Source organism: Hydra vulgaris, chromosome 12, assembly GCF_038396675.1.
Source record: "Hydra vulgaris chromosome 12, alternate assembly HydraT2T_AEP".
Classification (NCBI taxonomy): Eukaryota; Metazoa; Cnidaria; class Hydrozoa; order Anthoathecata; family Hydridae; genus Hydra; species Hydra vulgaris.
The window spans coordinates 6,322,294-6,340,598 of record NC_088931.1 but is presented as its reverse complement, the minus strand read 5'-3'; the positions used below and the strand labels follow the sequence as shown (position 1 = coordinate 6,340,598).

The 18,305-nt window shown below is 31.1% G+C and overlaps 2 protein-coding genes across 5 annotated transcripts; both read right to left on the bottom strand.

Annotated features, from left to right (window-relative positions):
• Positions 1-1,366: 1,366 nt before the first annotated feature.
• LOC136087811 (uncharacterized) lies at positions 1,367-6,562 on the bottom strand. 4 transcript variants are annotated; one of them, XM_065811360.1, is made up of 6 exons: positions 3,556-6,562; positions 2,985-3,078; positions 2,750-2,880; positions 2,084-2,130; positions 1,700-1,859; positions 1,367-1,555 (listed from the first exon to the last, which is right to left on the bottom strand). In XM_065811360.1, exons 1-6 carry the CDS (start codon positions 3,677-3,679, stop codon positions 1,509-1,511), a joined length of 603 nt encoding a protein of 200 aa, XP_065667432.1. In that variant the 5' UTR covers positions 3,680-6,562; the 3' UTR covers positions 1,367-1,508. The 4 variants fall into 4 exon arrangements, with proteins under 4 accessions (XP_065667432.1, XP_065667433.1, XP_065667431.1 ...); XM_065811361.1 differs by having other exon boundaries at positions 1,704-1,859; positions 6,376-6,543; XM_065811359.1 differs by having other exon boundaries at positions 1,704-1,859; positions 3,556-6,476.
• Positions 6,563-15,521: 8,959 nt separating this feature from the next.
• Positions 15,522-17,942, bottom strand: LOC136087810 (uncharacterized). The gene is made up of 3 exons (XM_065811358.1): positions 17,484-17,942; positions 16,225-16,807; positions 15,522-15,748 (listed from the first exon to the last, which is right to left on the bottom strand). The coding sequence occupies exons 1-3, from the start codon at positions 17,918-17,920 to the stop codon at positions 15,563-15,565; spliced, it is 1,206 nt and encodes a 401-aa protein (XP_065667430.1). The 5' UTR covers positions 17,921-17,942; the 3' UTR covers positions 15,522-15,562.
• Positions 17,943-18,305: the final 363 nt, after the last annotated feature.

Here is an 18,305-nt window from a genome sequence, read left to right as displayed (position 1 = left end):
CCCACCATTCGTATATTTTACAAAAGAATTTGTTACGGTAAATTTAGAAAAACAGAAAATTATAAAAATTAAAAAGACTTGCTAATGAACTTAAATTTAGTTGAAAATGTTAAAAAAATGTATATATAAATATTATAAACTCGTCACTCGCACACTAATGGCATTAAAGGGAAGTTAACATTTTAGGATTTTATTGTTAACAGACTCCGACTATCGCAATACTTTTGAAAAGCTTTAAATAAACATGAATATATAAATGTTTGGAGTTTGCTCAATGTCGTTACATAAAGTTAAATTCTCAATCAAAAACAAAAAGCTTGCTACGGGCTTGATTTTAAATATGTGATTGAAATTTGGTTGTTAAAATATTGTAATTTGCATTTTTGTTAACTTTTTTACTTTAAATTTTTGAAAATTTAAAGTAAAAAAAGTCACAAAACTTACTGAAAAAAAACAAGAGCTTGATGTTCCCGCTAAAAAATGAGGCGTTGATTTGATGTTGATTCAATGTTTCTCGTCAACATTGATTCCATATTGATTTTTTGTCCAAAATGTTAGCCACTTATCAACGTTGATTTGGTGTTTACAAAAAACGTTGATCGAATGTTGCTTTTCAACGTTTAATCAACAAACATTTTTTCTGGTGATTCAACACTGATTTTTATAATAGTCGACGGCATTTTGATATCGCTTTTTGATGCATATATCAAAAAAATATATATCAAATATTTACGAAATATATATATGTTTATATATTTATATATAAACATATATATATTTCTTAAATAGTTGATAATAAACATATATATTTATATATAAACATATATATTTATATATGTTTATAAGTTTATATATATATATATATATATATATATATATATATATATATATATATATATATATATATATATATATATATATATCTATACAACTTTAAAATGTATTCTACAAAATAGAGTGCTCAATGTTCTTAGAAGAACAGAGCAATTATAAATTAGTAGGAAATCACTAAACAAATTTTTTTTTTCATTTAACACAGTGTTTCATCAATAAAAAGACTCATCAGAAATGCTTTCATCAATAAAAAAAACTCATTATTTCTGATGAGTCTTTTTATTGATGAAACACTGTGTTAATTGAAAAAAATGTTTGTTAAGTGATTTTCTAATAATTGATATATATATATATATTATGTATGTATATATGTACATATATAAAATATTTATATATAAAATTCATACATATTGCTCATACCTTAATTTGTTTTGTAAAAAACAGGCTGTAAATAAAGGATTTAGCAAAAAATTTATTGATAGAGCAATTCAGAGCTAACTCAAAAGAATAATGAAATAAAGTAGGCACTGCGTTAAGTAAGAAAGTTTTTTATTGAATTTAACACAAAATTTACATTTTCAAACAATTTATTTAGCGTTTGCAGCATTGTTCATTTTTAAAACTTTTTGATTGAGTCGTGTTCCTGATTGTCTTAAAAATTTCGAAATGCCTGATCAACATTCGCAAATTTTTGCATCATGATGCTGTCGTGTAATCGCATCTAAATCAAAAATTCAAATCAAATTAAAAAAAAATTAAACTGCAGAAATTATAGCAAATAGTTACATAAATGACTGACTAGGGCAAACAAAATATATTTCCTGTAAAAAAAAAAATCTAAAAAAATGCATAAAACCATTCTAACCCACTATCATATGATACAGGGTGTATGTTTTAAAATTTATCTTCAATGAACCACCAGAGACATTAAAACAGGCCCCAGCATCCTCGCTCATCAACAACTTTCCAAAAGCAAAAGCCGATTTATATGGAGTATTACCTCCACAACGACTAAGAGAACTCATCTATTATTACAAAAATAAAAATTACTTAAGGGTCAGAATACATATTATGTTCATTCTATATGAATGAAATATATATTAATTTTCATTAAATATTAATCTTAATTTCAATACATGGATTTTTAAAATTGACTCTTGAATCACTTTTCTGATTTGATTCAAAATTTTGAAAATTTGTGGGGGTCTTATGCAATCCTTGATATTAAAATAAAAAGCAACAGTAGTACCTTTTTATCTATTTTTGCCATCCAACTCAACGCAACGTTTTGAAAATCTTAAAAAAAAATGTAGTAAAATAAATAATATTATTATTATTATTTATGTAAAATATTTTGTAAAAAATTAACCATGAAAAATTACCTAAACGGAAAAAATAAATAAAACTTTGATTAACACATTGAAATGTACATTCTTGAAAATTTTATTTACCCTGGCAAGACAAATGTCTTAAATTTTTAGAGCCATTTTCTACCTAGGTATAGATAAATTATACCTACAAAAATTAAACAAAATTTTTAAACATTATATAGTGATTTTTATTTAAACTTGTCAACAAACATATATTTATAAAATATTTGTCAACAAATATATTCTATAACATATAGTTCTGATTTCTATTAATTTTTTTACTCCACACGCACACAGATTTTAATTAGAACAAAAGCAACATTAGGACTTTTTTTTTACCAATATATTTGAAGACATTATCATTTTCCCTTGAGATAGATTAGTTTCTTTCGAGAAGTCAATGTTATTTTCAGCAACTGAAAAGCTTGCTATTTCACTGTGTAAATGGGGAGTTGATATCGATTTAAAAACATTTATAATTCAGTAAAAAAATAAGCATGTTTATTTTAACAAACCATTATGTTACTTTTACAAAAATAGTTAACCTGCTATATTTAGAATCACGTTAGATGTTCTTTGGCTATTTGAGCTATCAAAATAATATCTTCTGTATAGTTCTTCATCACCAACCACAATATCTTTATCACTTTCAGAGAATGTCATTGCTGTCTTTCTCCTTTAATATAAACTTTACTTTTTAAACAAAAAAAGTGCATGATTTGTGTAATTCTTTATTGGAAAATTATTTATTTATTTAAAACTAATTTTAGTAAAATTTACTTTTGCTTTGTCCCTTTTTTCTCTTCGGTGTCAGTTTCAATATTTAAAGTATCTGCTGTTTTCTCTAAGCGTGACTGAGCTTTTTCATAAAAATCTAAACACAAATCTATGTACGTAAAATCATTTATCAATATCTAATAAAATGAGAGAATGGGGTGCAGTTGGTGCACCGCATAAAAATTAATGAATTTTAATGAAAAACCCATGAAAATTAATGAATTTTTTAGTTTTTAAAAAACACTAAAAGTTTAAAAAAAAAACTAAAAACATTGTTAAAAAAACTTTTTTTTATAAAGACTCCAAAATAAAAATGTTTTTGTCAACGATTGAAAAAATTGTTAAGAATCTTCTTTAAACATTCTAATGACATTCAGAACATATAATTTAAACAAATGCCCGTTGGAATATTGGATTTAAAATAAGTGATATTAAATGAGAGAATAGTCATATTGTGAAGGGGGGCCCAAAATAAATTTGCACCAGCACGTTTATCCTCTCCAGTGCCCTGGTCAAAACATACAGTTCAGTATTTAATTCAATTTTTTACATTTTTTTATAGTAATATGCAAACCTGTAGTGTATAAAATCCTAGCTGGGTATATCTTCCAATCAGAGGTTGGTGCCTGCAAGGTTGTGACAGCTTTACGAATCGCAGCGGATATTTTAAATAAATTCCAGAAGCGTTTTCCCATCATTTTTCATCCAACTTTTGGTAATCACTACCACTACTTTAATTTTTCCATTTAAAAATTCAACAATGGCAAATGACATTTCAATATTCTGGTGGAATTTAATTCTAAACAATCTTATATAAGTTACAAAATAAAATTAAAAATACATTAGAGATTAAAAACAATGAACTTTGTAAAACGCTTTTTATATTTATTAATGTAAAACACCGGCGTAAATATTTTATTATTTCTATAAACATACCAGCTATTTGTTTCACACAAAAAATTTATAAATTAAAATGCATTAAACTCACTTTAAAATTATTCAATGAACTATATATTTGACAAATTTATAACAAATTTTACATAATGACACATGCACAGACATTCTCTAAAAATTGATGGTCTGCAAGTATAATCAAAATTTGTGTTTTAATTCAAGAAATCAGTGATCATAAGCAATATCACAATGTCTAAGCAGAAAAAAAAAGCATAACCACCTTTTTGAAGAGGTATCATCAAGCCTTTTTTCAAAAGTTCTTTTTTCAGAAAAATTGTTTTTAGGTTGGCTAATGAATTTACATAACAAATGTCTAAATAAGATGTTTCAAAACAATCAGGAAAAAACTTTCGAACTGAATGACGATTTAGAGTGTTGCATTTTGCAAGATCTACCAAAACCTCTTCTACTAAAATAAACCCTTTGTCTTGAATGAAATAAACTCTGTCTCGTAGATTTGATGTGATCTTTTTATTTACCACTTGGACAGAAATTTCTTTACCATTCCTTTCTCTAAGAAAAATATCCAACTTTTTTCTCTCATCTAGTTGATTCACTTTTTGGGCAACAGTCTGATGTGATTTTTCGCACCATTTTTTTAATTCAACTCAAAAAGTTTTCAAAAGGAAAAGCTGATAGATGATCAAGACTCTCCCCAAAGTTAACACAATCATCAGCTAAATGAATCATGCTATGAACATTGTATGTTACCAAGATCTCCCCATACAAAATTTGTACTTCTCTAATTAAACCATATAAGCAACTATTTAGCAAATGCAACAATTCATTTTTCACCATTTTATCAGAAAGCAGTATGTGCATAGCAATTGAAAGAGAAATAAAAAAGTCATAGTTAGTTTTATTTATTTTTCCTTTTTGAAACAACAGGTCCAGCATAAAGCAGAAAGAATCAAAACTCGGTTACTTTTCACTTCTCAAGTTCATTTAAAGAGTGTGGTCTACATTGAAAATTGGATGGTGGATAACTTCGTAAATTTATGAGTTCATTTGAAATACTGTCTTTAACAGATTGACTTATTCTAATACATCGGGGACCTTTACACCAGTTTATTAGAAGTTTTTTAATTACCCCAAGACATATAAGGTGCATATAGTCCAATGGAAATCCAGTTACCATTGGGAAATTTAACCGAACAAGCGGAGAAAGACTCTTGTCAAGTTGGTGACCTTCTTCTTTATACAAATTATTTTTAAAGCCATGCCAGTGCGAAGTTTAATAGTCACATGCAGCTGTTTATACCCATTAGTTTGAAATTTTTTCATTTCAAGAATAAAATCTTCAAAGTACTCAACAGCATATGGTCCTTTTCTGTTTATTGTAAATAGTATAGGCCAAATGGAAGTCTTTTTACTATTGTACATAGGTGCACCATAAATACTTACAATTAGATCAAGCTTTTCCTTATTTCCAACTGTTGATATATAATAACCAATTGCACTTTCAACTCTAAGATATATATAATCGCCTCCACTGACATATAAAACATTAACTTTTTGAAGAGATTTTTGTAATGTCTGCCTGCGTTTTGGTATAGATGGAGTAAATTTATTTAAGTGAAATAAAAGTGCATTTAAAGCATCATATTTTATACAGTATTTTAATGACCACTCATATAAAAAATTTTTTGTTGAAGTTAGAATATCAACACTACTGTATAAACTATTTTCAACTGCAATGTTGTCAACATCACCATAATAAGATTCAACTTTACTTAAACAAAATTTATTTTCAGGCAAAGTGATTGAAATCATAAATATATCGCTGTGCACATCTTCAGAAACTTCAAAAATCTTTTGAATGTCTAAATCTAGATGAAAGCAATTCCATCTACCAACAATATTGCACTCTTCAAGAAGATATTTTATTCTTTTTTCAGTATCTCATTTTTCTTTTATAAATTCTCTCATGTATAGGCTTCTGTCACATTTAGGCATTATAGTTTTTATTTTATTACATCATAAAAGAAAAAAAAAATTAAGGAATTATTATTCTTATACAGAAAAAACCAATTTAAATTGCATTTTGTACTATATGATTTAAGTTTGCAGTCAGAATTTATCAGGCAAATACTTGCAGTCGTAAATATTACTAATTTGCTATGATAATAGCAATGTTATTATAATAAGCATTAATAAGCCAAATTGCTGCCAAGTTGTGACTTTTTCATTTTAAATTGTTAAAATTTTTATATTAAGATGTTCTATTATCTTCAAATAGTTAAAGAACTACCCTAATTTCATTAGGATAATCTTTATTCAAGAACTGAAAATATAATTACTTAACAAAATATATGTTTTTCAATAAAGTTTATATTCATTTCATAGGTTTTATCTATCCATTTATTCTATCCATCTATAAAGGTTTTATTTATATTACGGTACCGTAATATAATTAAAATTTGAACAAACGTTTTATTACCACCAAAAATAACAAAAAAATCCCAGCAGAACATGCTGTTTGCTCAGCAAATTGCTGTTAGAAAACAGCTCAATAAATTTGTTTTGTGTCAACAGTAAATCAACGAACGCTCAGTGTTTTTAAATAAACGTTGATTTGCTGTTGATAACATTGCTGTTGCTACAACATCCATTTATAGTTGATCGCCGTTGATCGCTAATGTCAACGCAAAATCAACGTTGATCAACATCAAATCAACGCTTCATTTTTTAGAGGGTTATTTTATCTAAATGATAAAATAATATCTAGACAATTTTCTTTACTATCGACCATATAATTTTAAATTTGAAAGTGTACTTTTTTGAGCCATCTTTCTAAATTCGCTAAATTTAATAAATTAAAATAAGCGGTTGTTGTGGTTTTTGAAAAATTACAAATTTTTTTTCAAGTTAATTTCTTTTACTTTTTTAACTTTAATTTTTTTTTTTCTAAATTCTTCTTGATGTTATTTACATCAGTTATTTAAAAGTTTTTTTTAAAAGACTGTTTGGTTTATTATTCTTGCTTTGGAAATGGCTCTGCATTTTGCAATTTTATTCTAAGCTTTGTATTTTGGCTTCTCTTATTCAGCGCGGTTGTTGTTAAAAAAACCATTCTAACCAAAATGAAAGTTATTTCTGGAAATGACTAACTAGAATAATTGTTAAATAATAACAACCCTAAGCCCTAACAACAACCACGCTGATTAAGAGAAGCGAAAAGCAGCAGCATCGCTACAAATATGCCCGGCTCCTTAACGGTAAATTATTTTCAGGACCACTAACTTATTTCCTCCCGACAAAATAATTAACACTAAAACAAATAAATCAAAAAAAATGCCTTTTTAAAACTTTTTTGCAAAAAATCTTTCTTTCTAAAAAGTTATAAACCCAAACTTTAAAGAAAAACAAAATATTAAAGAAAAAAAATTAGGCTACGACCCCCCTTGCCCATGAAACAAATGTAACATGCATGTTCATCGGGACTACACAAATGCTATCAATAAAATAAAAGCAAAGTAACGTCTGAAAGATCAAATAAAATCAAAAAAAAAAAAAGAGATTCAAAAAAGTGGAGTTCTCCAGTTGGCTCTGAAAACAACTTTAAAATGTACTTTTATTAAATTTACACAAATGCTGGAAGTATCAGAGCTCTGGCGAGTCTGGAAGGTAGTGAAAAATCAATAGCAAGATTCCGGGACAACTGATAGCCGACAAACATCTTGTGAAGTCAAACCAGGGACGTGGTGGCCCAGTATGAGGGTACGAGGATTTGTACTGGGCCCTGATTCTAGCTCAGGAAACTGGGCCCCCAAAAAGAAACTGGGTCCCCAATCCTCAAAGAGAAAAAATTTATTTAAGTTCTATAAGTTTCTATGAGGGCATTTTTTACAACATTTTATTTAACTTGCTTTCACGTCGGTTTGTTTGTTTGTTTGTTTGTTTGGTGTTCTCACAAAGCAAACACTAGGTTAGCGGTAATGATAAAAGAAATACGCTAAACTTTATTTTAGCGTAAATAAAAGAAACCGTTAAGAAAATAAATAAAAACAAACAAAAAACAAAAAACTTTGTCTAGTGTAAATAAATAAAATCGCTGTTGAATAATAACAACGAAAAACGTTGTTGACCTGATTTTATACTGTAAAAAAGTAAGTAATGCTTTAATAATTTACTTATAAATAGCAATTAAAAATAATAATTAAAGTTTTTAAGTAAATAAGTAAAAAAAAATATCTTATCAACATAGAAATATAAAGAAGAAAGTTAAAGAAGTATAAAAAAGTATAAAGCTAAAGAAATATAAAGAAGAAATATAATAAAGAAAGCTAGAAACTAAAGTTGATCAATTAGCTTGTCTTGCTTGAGAAAGGGAACGGAAAATTCGAGCAAGAGCAAATAAATCAGCTGAACAACGAGCATCTCGGCTAAAAAAATTAGGAGAACGATTTGTTAAGGCAAGGGCTGCTGAAACAGAAGAAGATGGAGGCAGACGTATTGCTAAACGAAAAGAATACCGAAAACAAGCATTGTAGTGACGAACGATTAAACGATGCCTCCTCTTTATCTAATGAAATTAACCATCCCATCAACAGAAAAAAGAGAAAATTGTTATTGAAAAGTTCAAAACAATAAATATATAAAATGCATGAATTTATTTGCTTTGCAAATAAATTCATGCATTGATAATATGCTTAATATCATGTTCGTCATAATAAATATGCTTAATATATGTTTGATAGACAAAATTGTGTGTTTAATAAATTTTTGTTATTACTTTCATTCACTACTACTCAATATGCTCCAGTCCACTCCCTATCGCTCCATGGATTTTATAAATAGTACTACTATTTATAAATTCCATGGACCGATAGTAGTTATATCTCAAACGAAAGAAATCAATGCCCTGGTTTCATCATAGGACGTATTTTTAACTTTATATTTATTTATGTTACAGGTGAAATGAAGGAAAAAAAAAGGAAGAGGCAACATGGAAATACAAATCTGGTGCAGAAAAAAAAGCTCAAAAACATCAATATGAATTAAAAACAGCTCGTAATGATCCAAAACAATCAAAGTTAACGGCAGGTCTCGTGTCAGTGCAAGTGCCACAAATACAGAGAAAAGCTGGGACATCTTTTACAGTAACAGAGAATGTAGAATTAACATCAACATCCATTGTGATTATCACAAGTAAGCCTATTATTGAAACAGAGCCAATAACAGAAGTTAGTGACCAATCATCTGTACAAGAAACAAAAAAGTAATCAAGATGTAATAATTGCAGCAGATAAAGGAGCAAAACTACAATATTCGGAAACATTCAGAAACCGAAACGTTACTGAAATTGAGAGAGTGACTGTAGAAATGGGTAATTATGAAGTGCCTGTAACTGCAGTGGCAGACCTAACTCTAGCAGAAAAGATTATTCACAAACAATCAGACAACGTTGTAAATGTCAATGAAAATGATCCAGCTAAATTTCTAGAACTGAAAAATGAAAGGATGATTGATAAAAAAGCAATTTATTTTTTTAGGGTCTAATCAACCCACAAATCATTCGAGGTTATCTAAGTATTACACTGAATCAGTTAAAGTTAAAGACATTCAAGTTGTGCACAAAAGGTCATGGCTCTATCACTAGACAAAATTTTTTGCATTGTTTGTTTATGCTTTGGGTCAAGAGAGGACACAATATTGAAACCATGAGACATCTGAATAAAAAACTTAAAGAAGTGGAGAAACTACATCAATACCTAATACAAGTTATTGATGCTATTCGGCATTTGATTAGAGAGAGAGTATTTCTTTACGTGGAAATGAGGAAGCCAACTTTTACAATGACTCTGAAAAAAGTGAAGTCTTTCATTGTGGTGCGGGTAAATTTCTAAATTTGTTAAATTTACTCAGTCATTATGATGAGGTGCTGAATGAAAAACTTTCAAACATTTGCAGTACTCAAAAACAATCTGCTGGAAGTGGTGCTAGAATTACGTTTCTTTCTTATTATACACAAAACAAGCTAATTCATGCTATGACTCAGATGGTCAAGAAGGATTTTTCAGAAGAGGTAAATAATTCAGTATTTTTTTCACTCTCAGTTGATGGCACCACTGATATTACACTCTGCGAGTAAACTTCGATTGTATTACGTCTGATTTCAATGGTTAAAACTGAAACTACTACTGGTGAAGGATTAAGTAAAAAAAATCTGAACTCAAATTAAATAACGTAGATATTCAAAAGTGTGTGGGTTTGCCTTATGATGGTGCGAGCAATATGCAAGTAATAAACAAAGGAGTTGTAACACATTTGAGGCAGTATTCTTCTATGGCAATAGTATATTTATTGTGGATCTCATTGAATAAATCTAGTTATGAAAGCTTGTGCAAAATCTTCTGCTGTTTCTGTTAATCTTTTTGTAACAGAAAACAAGCCTGGTGATGTGCAGAAATTAAAGACTTTTTATTACGGAAACTCAAGGAAACGAAATAATATATTTGAGAAGTGCAAATATCTTCTTGAGGATGTGAATCAGTCTCTTGAACTGGCTGCTACCCACAATGTTCGTTTGAGTACCATACAAAGAAATTTTTACTTTCTTTTATTTAAGTGTCTCTTCAAAGAAATTTTTACTATCTTGGGTCCCTAAATAAAATTTTTCAAGGATATATAATGTCTGTCGATGTATCACTGGAAAACCTTGAAGTTCTAAGGGACAGTGCTGACCAAAATGATATTTTATCTGCTGTTAAAGTTGCAACTGAAGCTCAGCTTGAACAGCAAACATTTGTTGAGAAAAGAACTCTCAGAAAGAAACGACTGGACTTTGGTGAAACAGAAGATGAGCGGCTTACTCAGGCTAAAGATCAGTGGATAGCAGAAGTGTTTTATACTGCAGTGGATTCAGCAGTTGCTGTTCTTGTTTACAAATTTTCTTCGCAACGGAAAATTTTTGTAAGCTTAGACACCTTTTTATTGAAGAATATGAGTGAAGATATCAGTCATAATTTTTACTATGATCAGTCATTATTTTCAATATGAGTGAAGATATCAGTCATAATTTGAAGATATCAGTCATAAGTTTCATAATTTTCAAAACTCTAATTCAGCAGAAAAAATTCAATCAGTGCTTGAAAAAATCAAAATTGGTATCTGTTTAAATGAACTCTCTACTGAAATGGTTGATTTTGTGGAGATCTACAGAAAGGCTGCTGAGAAGGATACAAAACTTTGCCTTCTTTCCTCACCATTACAATTAAAAGCAGAAGACTATGTTAGATGCTGTATTCTCCTCCGTTGCAGTTCTATACAAGATAAACAGTACAAGAAAATGTAAAATTTAACGCATTCAGACATAATAAAAAACTATGCTGATACAAATGAGTTACGTAATACTTTGTATTTATAAAAAACTTTTTTTAGTATAAATATAATTTTCCTTGATCGTTTATTTGTCTCTCGTTAAAAGTACTTCACCGGGCCCCTCTTCTGGAAATTCGTACTTACTTTTCAGGTTCCACCACGTCCCTATATCAAACTAACGTTTGAAAAAAATTGCAAGTTTATTCTAGAGCACTATTTTAATTGAATAAGATATTATTTTTGTAATCATCTTTGTGCGGGTAGGACACCAACGCAACAAAAAGGAGGTTATTAGGGTGTCCACAATCTATAGTAGAAGATTGAACAGTTTTCTTTACCATTTTTTTTCAAATAGATTATATATGATAAAACGCAATACAAGATTATATCTGATAAGCACTCCTTCAATCATATAAATTATATCAGATAGTTTAAATGACTAATAATTTTTTGAAAACTGTTTTTCATATTCTTAGTCAATGTCCTTGTGGATACCAAAAATGTTATATAGCGTCATATTACCATAACAAAATACCTGATTGAAATGGCAAATATAAACAAAAAAACTGGAGAAAAAGTGCGCTCTAACAAACTGTGATTTTACACATACATCCATAGCTCAGAAATTATGTCCCCTTCCACCTTCTTCCCCCGACAAAGTTTCATTATGGCCTCAAATCGGGAAGGATTTTTTTTCACTATACGTGAAAAAAAATTCTTCCCGATGCCTCACCACAAACACTGCCTACATACATTAGAGTATTACCTGAATTACCTAGCAATTGCTTTTTGCTAGTCTGAAATTTTTGGAATCTTCATTTTTTTCTTGGTTTAATTTTTATTTTTATTTTTTTATTGTGTTGTTAAGTACAGTTTCACTTTTTAGCTGTTTGTTTTGAGAAACTCAGTCTTTTTAGTAAAATATAAGTTTGAGCCTTTGTCTTGGTCATTTTTTTATTCTTTCCTCAACTTGCTCATTTTTTCAGCTTTCCCCCCATTTTTATCAAACTTTTTGCCAGATTTACTCTTAACATGTTTAATTATCTTGCAGCGTAAATTTAAACTACGCAATTTTAAAATGCGTAAGCTCTTTACCAACATTTCTGCAATTTGAATAAAATTCATTTACATGTTTTCTAAATTTATTTTTCATTCATTTTTATAAATATAAAATATTTAAAAACAAAAATATAAAAACTTTTTTAAACCTTTTTGTTTTACATTATACCTTAAAGAAGTTGTCTTAAAATCCAGCTTCATTTTTCATTTGTCACCCGTCATCATAGTTAAATTTATAATATGTTGTACTTCAATTTCCTTTATTGAACCGTCTTCCAATAGAAGAAGTACAATCAATGGTTTTATATTTTTGATAAAATTCATATTTGATTTATATTCTGCAATAACTACTTATTTTGTTTCCTTTCCAAAATAAGAGGTAACTATTTGACTATTATTTCAGGTTTCGCCAAACAAATTGTTTATTATCATCTTTGAAAAGTATAGTTCAAGAGGAACTAAGCAAATTACTATAACATATTAAAATTAAGTATATTCTAATAATCTGGTTGTTGTTACTTTTAAATAGATTATCCTGGGGCACAATCAAAACCAATTTTCTATATCAGCATTAGTCCGGTACAAACTTTGTGCGCCAGGGAATTTAATACGGGACTAAAAGTTGAACATATTCTCCATATACTATTAAACAATAGACCTTGTTATGATACCTTTACTAGCCTCTTTTACAAGAATTTTTGCCTCTTTTACATATATGGTATAATGAATATGGAGAATAGTTAAATTGAAGAGCGCTGTTTTGTAAATTTGTGACAGGTTGCTTTTGATAATTAGCACTAAGATTAAGGCTTGTGGCAGTTCTGACGCTAGTGATCTTATCGGCAGTTCTTTGTCGCATATATTTTAAAGTTAATTTTTTTTTTAAAACTTATACTAGCCTCATTTAAAACTTCGTTCTCATCTACATAAATGATCTAATTGACAAAGTTCTACACAATTTCAAAATGTATGCAGACCACTCTAAAACAACACCTACGAAGCATTAAAGTGGTTACACACATGGCTCATATCTTTTAAAGTAGATAAGTGCAAAGTTATGCACAACAGTCGCATATACAATGTATGACACTGTTGGTCAACTGCACCAGCTATTGTTCATAACTTCTAAAAGTAATCTAGAGGTTATAATGACTAATCATTTAAAGGCCAGTAAACAAGTATTCATTGCCGCATCAGCTGGAAATCGTATGTTTAGCATGCTTAAAAGTACTTTTTGAGGCCTTTGGCGCACATTGTGTATTTCATACGTTTGCCTATACTTAGAATTCACAGTACAAGCCCGGTCACCATATCTTGCTCAAGATATAGCCAAAATCAAGCAAGTTCAACACCTATCCACTCTATGATAAAGCATTTACCCAAATTTGGGTAATTTAAAGGCAAAAATGTAATAACAATAAACAGTGTGATTTGTGGTCTGCATGATTTGTGCTTATTCACTTAGATTTTTTAAATCTATATCTATATGTAAGACACATTAGTATGTTTGTTTACTTTAAAACTAATTCACTCTCAATAAGGCTGCAAGCAACCACTACTAATTTGGGAGACTAGAAAACAAAGAAAAGAGTTAAAAGAAAACTACTGACAAAAAAACTTGAAAAGTTGTAGGTTAAATGAGTCAGGAAAACATGAAGATGGAAAGAGTTTTAAAGGATTAAAGTGCAGTGAAAAAACTAGACGATTTTTCCGGATGGGAAAAGGATGTGACTTTACTGAATGACGAGTCAAGCAAGAATAATTTTCGGTAGATAGAACTAGAAATGATCTTGTGTATTAATGTTAAAAAATTCCAGAATAAAAAAATTTCCTCTGAGGTTTTTTTTTAACATGTTGACCTCCAAAATGCATGTTCCGATCATAATTATCTCAAAATATCAAAAACATAAATAACTAAATGCATCTTATAGTTTATCTTGTCACCCAAAGCAGTATGCCATGGTGGTATATAGAAAAATTGCTGTCCAGCATATAAAAAAAATAACAACAAAAATTTTTGCATTAGAAAATTTCGACAAAAAAGAGAATGGTAATTTTTCCAACAAATTTTAGAAAGTTGTAAAAAGAAAACGTACAAAAAATTTATTTTAAGAAAGCAAGGGAAGGTTACCCTTGATAAAAACAAGTTTTTCAAAGTTGTCGGCTGTCAGGTTCGACCGCTTAGGCCTCAAGATATCTGAACCACTACTGAACAGCCTCTCCACAGCTGTGGAGGAGGGGAGGGGGGTGTTGTACTTGAGGAACATATCCAACCAGGCAACTCTGTGGAGCAGGGGGAACTGGTCATAAGAGACACGTAGTTTACTGTTCACTCTGATTCTGTTCCACTCATCGTAAGCTTTTTCAATGTCCTCCTCAAGGACACCCTTTCTTGCCAACAGATCGTCGTCGTCCCTCATGTACTTGAAGGGGTCCTCCTCATCTTCTTTCTGCATCTGGTCAGTCTCTCCACCAGTCTCTTCTCCAGGGCTGGCCCTGATCACCATCTGTCTGTCAATTTGCCTCTTGATGTCACCTTTCAAGGCTGGGTTAAGATACCCAACCACACTTAGCTTGAAATGGGGGTGGAGGGCAGTGGCCACTAGAAGGTCCTTATCCTCAAACATCTTCTCAAACCTCCCCTTCAAGGCCACACGTGGATTTTGAGGGTTCTCCAGCAGGTATGTTATCAACGCCTGCCCCTCAACAATGCTGTTATCCCTCCTCAAGCCTGCTACTTGGTCCTTCATCAGCTTAATAGTAGGCAGGAGAATGCCCATATAGGCATTCACTTCAGACTGCAGGGTGTCCAGGCATGTTGCAACCGGTTTCATTATCTTGCAGTACTGAGCGAGCAGGTCCTTATCAGTACTGTACAAATAAGGCAAGCTTTGCTTAAGCATTACAGCATTCAGCTTTTCCATCATATCTCGGTCCTCCAGCACCTCAAGCAGAGCAGCACAGGAATCGTAGTATGAGTTCCAGCGTGTCACCCCTGGTGTCTGAAGCTTTTTACCGATGGCCTCCTTGATCTGATTGGCCGCCACTGTCCTCCTGTTCTGACAATTCCACAATCCCTGTGCCTTGCCATCTGTCTTAGTGAAGGGAGCCCTCCCACCATAGTTCCAGCCTGGCACCTTAGAAATTATATTAACATTTAAAATTACGTTTAAAAATTGATAAGTTAGAGTTAGTAACAAATAATTAAATAATACTTAACTTAACTTAAAATATTCTATTAAAACTTAAGTGTAAAAACTCACCTTGCTAATGTCTGATGTTGCCATCAAGTTGACTGTGTGGGCTGCACAGCGGCGGTGCTTGGGCAGCTCTTTGCAGACCTCATCATCCATCCACTCCTCCAGGAGGTCCTCCACCAAGATGGTCATGACAACAGCCTCATCAGAGTCAAGGTCAGGGTCACAATCCTCCTGAATTCATTAGTGAATTAGAAAATAAATAAATAATAAGGTAATAATAACTAATATGTATGGTAATAACAACATTTAAAATAGTTTAAACTAATCTATTTCTTTCAAAAAGAAATGGATGAAATCCACATTCAAATAAATTTCTTATTGGATGAGCTCTTCTTAAATCAGGGGTCTATATATTGGGAAATACCCCGGGTGCAGGGGGAATATGGTCCCAGAACCATATACAAATATATATTTTTTTTAAATATAAAAGGGGAAAAAAGTTCACAAAGGGGAAGGGGGGGTATGGTTTTTTATCAAATGTATAGATTCCTGTCTTAAAATAATTTCAATACTAATCAAATTTTAATTGATTAAATCTTTTCATTTTAGCAACATTTCTTACTCAATCTGGGCTGTTCAATAAGCAAAAGTGAAACTTTGAAATTAAATCATTGAATTTTTTTTTTTTACAATAACGATTAGCCTACCTCTTCAAACTCCTCTTCACCCTCCTCTGCATCTCCACCCAGCAGGATCTTGCAGGCGGCAACATAGTTAGCACCATTGTCAGTTGTTGTGCTGATGACCTTAGTGGAGATGCCGAACTCCTGGTGCAGGTCGAGCATGACCCTGGCGAGGTAGGCACCAGTTTGCTGGACTTTTATCTCCTTTATGCCCAGGATAGCATTTTTTCTGACGAGGTTGACAGGGTCAATATAATGCACTGTCATTCCAATAAAGGCCCTGTTGTGGGCGCTCCAGCTGTCTGCTTTGGTCGCCACATAGCTGACTTTTGCCAGGAGATTGGTCAGGATGCATTTGGCCTCCTCTCCTCTCACGGCTATGTCCCTGCTGAGCTTCCTCCTGGAAGGGACAATGAAGTTTGGATTCAGCAGTTTCAAAAAATCCCTCAAGGCAGGAGAGTCTGTCAGGTGAGCGGGCACAATGTCTTTGATGAAGAAGTTATAGTAGAGATTAAGGGCCTTTTTCTGGTCAAGTTTCTCTTTCAAAGCGTACTCGATGCTGTTTTGTTTCTTCGCAGGAGGAAGGACCCCGCCTTCTGAAGTGTCACTGAAAAAAAAGAAAAAATTTACAACAAACCTATTTAAAGAGACTTTCTTACTATCAGTGTTCCAGATCTGAAACTTTTTGATATAGATCCATATCCGAAGTTAAGGATCCAGCTCTTAATCGAACCTTTTTACAAACATGTACAGAAAAAAATTGTTCCCTTTTCATATTAAATGGGAAATTCTGTAACATAAAACATGTGAAGTTGCTGATAAAAATTTTTTATCATATAACATTTAACATATTTTACAACAGAATCTGTTGTAAAATATGTTCTGTATACAGGTATCTGTTGTATAATAACTTCAGTACACAGGCATCTGTTGTAAAATATCTTCAGTATACAGGTATCTGTTGTAAAATATCTTCAGTATACAGGTATTTGTTGAATAATAACTTCAGTACACAGGTATCTGTTGAACAGATACCTGTGTACTGAAGTTATTATACAACACAACAGATAACTGTATACTGAAGATATTTTACAACAGATACCTGTATACTGAAGATATTATACAACAGATACCTGTATACTGAAGTCTTTTTTACAACAGATACCTGTATACTGAAGATATTATACAACAGATACCTGTATACGGAAGATATTATACATCAGATACATTAATACTGGAGATATTATACTAAAGAAACCTGTAACTATTAAAATTAAATATACCTTGCTCCAGAAGAGTGTCTGCCACGCTTGGAGCCGGCGCTCAGGGCAGCAACGAAGGCCGGATAATCCAGAGGGTGCTGTGTTTTGTAGTGGACCTTGAGGTTGTTGTAAGAGGACGCTGCGTAGCTGATCTCCTTGTTGCACATTGTGGCCTTGCACTTCATCTTCAAACTGTCTTTGCCTGGTCCAAAGTAGGATTTGATGTACTGTAAGACAAAGGGCAGGGGCTCGGACAAGCTGGTCCTGCTGGTTCCGCTGTTATGAGCAATCTGGTTGTCCCCCTGACTGGATATGTCAGTCCTGGCTAAAGAAGCGACATTTTCCTGTGTTAACGGGCTGACTTCCCGGCTGGTAGTGCCTTCACAGACTTGCTCTTCATCACTTAGGCTCATGGCGCTAGAAGGCCGCCTTGTAGAAGGGATCAAAAATCTGTCCATTTTAATAATAGCAGACTTTTTTTTTTTTTTTTAGTTTACAATTATTAATCGTAATATAACAATATAACAATACATAAACTTGGTATCTGAAAGAAGATCCAAAAGATCTTGTCGTCAGAACCATATAAAATATACCAAACGTGTATATATAATATAATAAAAATACAATTGATTTAATAATTATTAACAATGTAGAATAAACAAAAACAGAAAATAATTTTACATTTCAAAAATATTTATATATATTGTCAGTAGAAAGAATAAAGTTTTTTAATTTAGTTTTAAAAACAGAAAACGAAATTGACAAATCAAAATTTGGAACAACAATTTTGTTCCATAAATACGGTGCTCGATAGTTTATGCAAAATTGATTAAACTTTGTTTG